The 4,631-nt window shown below is 58.3% G+C and overlaps 1 protein-coding gene across 1 annotated transcript in view; it reads right to left on the bottom strand.

The window, feature by feature from the left end:
- Positions 1 to 4,631, bottom strand: part of SDK1 (sidekick cell adhesion molecule 1) — a 339,428-nt gene that overhangs the window by 51,903 nt on the left and 282,894 nt on the right. The window contains exon 19 of the mRNA XM_014549990.1: positions 834 to 974. Within this exon, the coding sequence (XP_014405476.1) occupies positions 834 to 974 (141 nt within the window). The remainder of the gene's footprint in view (positions 1 to 833; positions 975 to 4,631) is intronic.

The following is a 4,631-nucleotide window of genomic DNA, read 5'->3' as shown; positions in this document are numbered from 1 at the left end:
CGGGGGGACGGTGGGGACGGCACCTGCCCCCTGCCCCACAGGCTGTGAGGGGGCAGAGTTCACGCCCGATTAACACACGGCCCTGCTGGGCAGCCCACTGGAAGGGATGTAGTAATTACCCTTTAATCCGCTGTTTTCTTCTCTTCACTTGTGTCAACAAACGACGGTAATTAGCACAGTCGGGGCAGCTTTCGAGTTAGCGGTTCTGGCGAAGGAGGGGTCCTCTCTCCCACGCAGCCCCGTCCGGCAGGTCCTCCCACGTCCCTCTGGCCTGCCCACCCCCCGGGGTAGGGGCCAGGCTGCCTGCAGGTGTGCGAGTGTGGCCTGCCCTGTGTTTCAAAGTATTTTGATTTCACGCCCACCACTGGAAAGCTGTGAGGGTGCATGTAGAAAGCTTGACTTTACAATTCCTTTGAAACACGAGAAAACCTGGCAACACTGAGCAACATGCCAGCGTGGTAACAACTGGTTAATAACTCACTCAGCTGCATTGTTATTCATTAAAAATCATGGCGGATAGTAATTCACGCCCCTGGTAAAAGCTCAGAATGAGAGCATCTACGAGGAAGACTGCACCTTGCCCCATGCTTTTCCCAAAATGCAGCCACCGACACCGTGTCCTGTGTGTAACCCTACAGACGGACCCCAGCTCTGCCGGCTACCGCACGCCCGGCCTCTGCACTCTGCCGCACTCCCCGCCACTCCCTGGAGCTCACCACTGGGCTTACTGCTTGCTTACACTGGGCTCCTATACACATTCGCGTTCGCAACCTCAGCAAACAGACGCCCGCCTCCACCGTGACAGCCCGGCCCCGGCCAGCCCGGCCACTTGCCTGAGGATGTAGCCGCGCAGCACCCCGTTGTGCTCCGTCTCGGGGGGCGGCTGCCACTGCACCATGATGGACTGGTTGGTGCGCCCACTGGCCACTATGTTTTTCGGGGGTGCACTGGGCGGTTCTTCCGGCAACATCAGCCTGAAAACGAAGACGGAGGAAGGAGAGGTCAGCGCCGGCTCGGAGGACGCGCATTTGCGCTCGCTGTCGGGCTGGATCCCGAGCCCAGCTGTTTACCAACACCGAGCGACAAAGACAGTGAGACACACAGCCCATCCCACGGGAGGGCCGAGCCTGACGTAGCTGAGCAGATCCACACAGGAGGGCACCAGCTAGCAGGCACCAGCAGGCACAGGGGCCTGTTCTGTCTGAACAACCCCACACAGTAGGGCACCAGCAGGCACAGGGGCCTGTTCTGTCTGAACGACCCCCCTGGGCTCTTTCAAAGCCTCGCAGCCGAGGAGATGGCCTGCAGGCCCGCGCCCACCCCTTCCAAATCGTTTTCTTCGCTCTGTCCAACTCCGCACAGCCAACTCCACGTTTTAGAAAAGGCATTTTCGTTCCTCTCATTCCACTAGTTTCCAACTCCTGCCCACGGAGAGCGCAGGCTGGTGGGGAGGCTCACAGACACGGCACGATGGCACTTCCCGCCCCGCACCCCGGGGACGGGCGAGCGGAGGGACCCCTGCAGGAGGTGACAGCCCTGGAGACCCTGCGGCTCCTTCAGTCCCCTTTAAGGCGGTGGCCCCTGCGCCCACCTGGCGGCATTGGGACGGGCAAAGGCACTGAACGCTGTAAACTCCTTTTTGGTTTCGTTAATCCTCACCTGAGGATGTTTTCCCATTGATTTTTTGAGAAAGCGGAAGGGAGGGGGAGAGAGAGAAACACTAATGTGAGAGAGACATATGGATTGGTTGCCTCCGCGCTGGGATCAAATCTGCAATGGAGGTACGTGCCCTTGACGGGAATCGAACCCGGGACCCTTTTAGTCTGTGGGCAGACGCTCTAACTGCTGAGCCAAACTGGCCAGGGCTTAACGTTTAAACTCCTAACGGCATGTGCCCCACGGCTGCGCACAGGGATGCCGTGGCTCCGACACTGCTCAGCGCCATGCACAGCCCGTCTGTCAGTTTTTCCCACGCCATCTTTGCGGGGTGGCCCCGGCCGGGGGCTGGTGGCTTGGTCGTCCCCCCTTTCCGCGGTGCTCCCCTTGCTGTCAGGCCCCCGCCACCCCGTCACCACCGGGGACGGGCACTCACCTGCTCGTCTCCGCGCTGTACTGGCCCTTGCCCACTTGGTTCACGGCGCACACGCGGAACTGGTAGGTGCGAGCGGGAGTCAGGCCGTGCACGGCCACGCCTGTCATCTCGGGGCCGACGTCCGCCAGGTGCACTTTCCACGGAGAGTCTGCAAGAAGCAGAGCAGGTTCGCCCCCGTGAGTGCACGTCTGAGGGAGAGCAAGCGAACCGCCCGTGTCCCCGTGAACTGGCCCACACGCCAGGGCGGCAGCCCCGGGGGGTGCAGAGTGGCGCCCACTTAACAATGTGGAAGCTGGGGCTCAGGGCCCCAGGGCCAGCGACCCAGGAGCCGGGCCTTGAACTTCCCGCTCCGAGTCCAGTATCTCCCATCCCCCGTGCCGCCGCCAGCAACAGCTTTCTGTGCGACGTGGGTGTGGTGGTGTCGATGGTCACGTGCTCCTCGTCCCCGTCACTACAGAGAAGGGCTCGCTGCCCGCTCCCAGGCAGGTTCCTTCCCAGAACGGGGTGCACAGGTGTCTCCCAGCGATAAATACAGACTCCAGCCATTAACATTTTAATAAAAGCGGTCGTGAGCAGATAGACAGAGGGGCGGGGCTGCAGCCCGTCTGCGTGGCCGTTCCACCACCCACGGAGCGGCTTTGGCTGGAGACACGATGAGGTTCACAGCCGCCTGGAGTGTCTTTCTCCCGGTGCCCGCAGGTGTGCCCCGCAGGTGTGCCCGCAGGTGTGCCCGCAGGTGTGCCCGCAGGTGTACCCGCAGGTGTGCCCGCAGGTGTGCGCACAGGTGTGTGGAGCCACTCTGTGGCCAAGGGGCCCTGGCCTGAAGCTTCGAGGGCCTGCGGGCCTGTGTGATCTGCTCGCAGAGCGCACGCATCCTTTGGCCGGGCATTTGGTCATTTCGTACAGGATGCCCTGGAATGAGCTGGGGAAGCCGTTTGCTTCCAAGGAGGGGAGGGGGCCAGAGAGCGGCAGTGGGGACTGCACAGATCCCGGGCGTGGGCTCAGCTTCGGGCAGGAGACGCACCGTGACGCTGCTGGGGATGGGCCTACCCTTGGCTGGCGGTGCCGGGTGGACACGGGCCCTCTCGGCAGGAGCTGACTGGCCTCAGGGCGGACATGAGGGGGGTATGGGGGGGTGCTCCCGAGTAAACAGGAGGCCATTGCCAAACAAAGTATTCAGTTTGTTTAAGAATAATTTGCGGTTTGATCCCCGGCCCTGGTGGGGCAATCTCGTGGGAGGCAACCAATTGATGTGTCTCTCTCACATCGATGTTTCTCTCTCCGTCCCTCCCACCCAACACCATACATAACAGTAAGATCCTAGTAGACCTTCCACTGTGACAGAGAATGAACAACAGGAGACGCTCCTATGCTGGTTATTTTAAAATTATTCTGACCAGCCCAGCAAGATATAAAAACAAAAAGAAAACAGCACTTTTTATCGTTTGGAGAAGATGTGATTGTCTCCCTGGAAAACTAAGAGGATCGATGGAACCCTCGTTAGAATAACGCGCGCCCGGGGAGCGGCCGAATGGAAGACGTGCTCCCCACGTTCCCACGCGAACGCCTGGCCAGCAGGGGCGGGAGGAGATCCCGGTCACGCGCCAGGACTAATCGGAGGGCACCATTCCCGAGCGGGTGGGAGCCTCGGTCCACGGAGGAGACAGGACTGCCAGGAAGTCAGTGCTCAAAACCTCACACAGCCTTAACGAGGTTACACCGGCAAGGAGGCTAGTTTTGAAACTTTGCAAAATAATTCCAATTCTTTCCTGAAAGAAGCAACAGGTGACAAGAAGTAACAACATTCTGAACGGTGAGGGGACTCACTTTTTATCAGCGATGACAAGTGTTGGAACCAAACCAAGGAAAATGCTCTAAAACTGGCGAAAACCAGAAGATGAATCAATGGGTGCAAATGAACCCCAAACAGCCTGTTGTATAAACAGGGCCTATTAACACGGACCCAGCCCCAGGAAATAGACGGTTCCGGAACACTGCGGGGGAGGGGAGGCCATCGGGAAAAGAGAACTCCCGTGTCAAAACACGCAGCAACCTGAGTTCCAGGTGAACTAGAGTCAAATGCATCACAACTTACAGCTTTAAAAGCAAGAAGGCCAGCCCGGCCGGCGGGGCTCAGCGGGTGAATGTTGACCTATGAACCTGGAGGTCATGGCTCGATTCCCGGTCAGGGCACATGCCTGGGTTGCAGGCTCCATCCCCAGTGTGGGGTGTGCAGGAGGCAGCTGATCAATGAATCGCTCTCATCATTGATGTTTCTCTCTCTCTCCCTCTCTCCCTTCCTCTCTGAAACCAATAAAAATATATTTAAAAAAGTAAAGGCAGGAAGACCACACCTGAAACCTATACGATCATGTTGACGACCAATGTCACCCCAGTCCATTTAATGCAAAAGATGTTAGAAAAACAAAATAATAAAGAAAAGAACACCAGCGAGAAGAAACGTGTAAGAAGACATATTCCATACTCGGTGCTGAAACAGCCAAACGGGAGAGCAGTAAAGGGAATCATAAAGGAGAAC

Source organism: Myotis brandtii, unplaced genomic scaffold (genome assembly GCF_000412655.1).
Source record: "Myotis brandtii unplaced genomic scaffold, ASM41265v1 scaffold579, whole genome shotgun sequence".
In the NCBI taxonomy this organism is placed as follows: domain Eukaryota; kingdom Metazoa; phylum Chordata; class Mammalia; order Chiroptera; family Vespertilionidae; genus Myotis; species Myotis brandtii.
The sequence above is the reverse complement of the archived record's forward strand: the minus strand, read 5'-3'. Positions and strand labels throughout refer to the sequence as shown.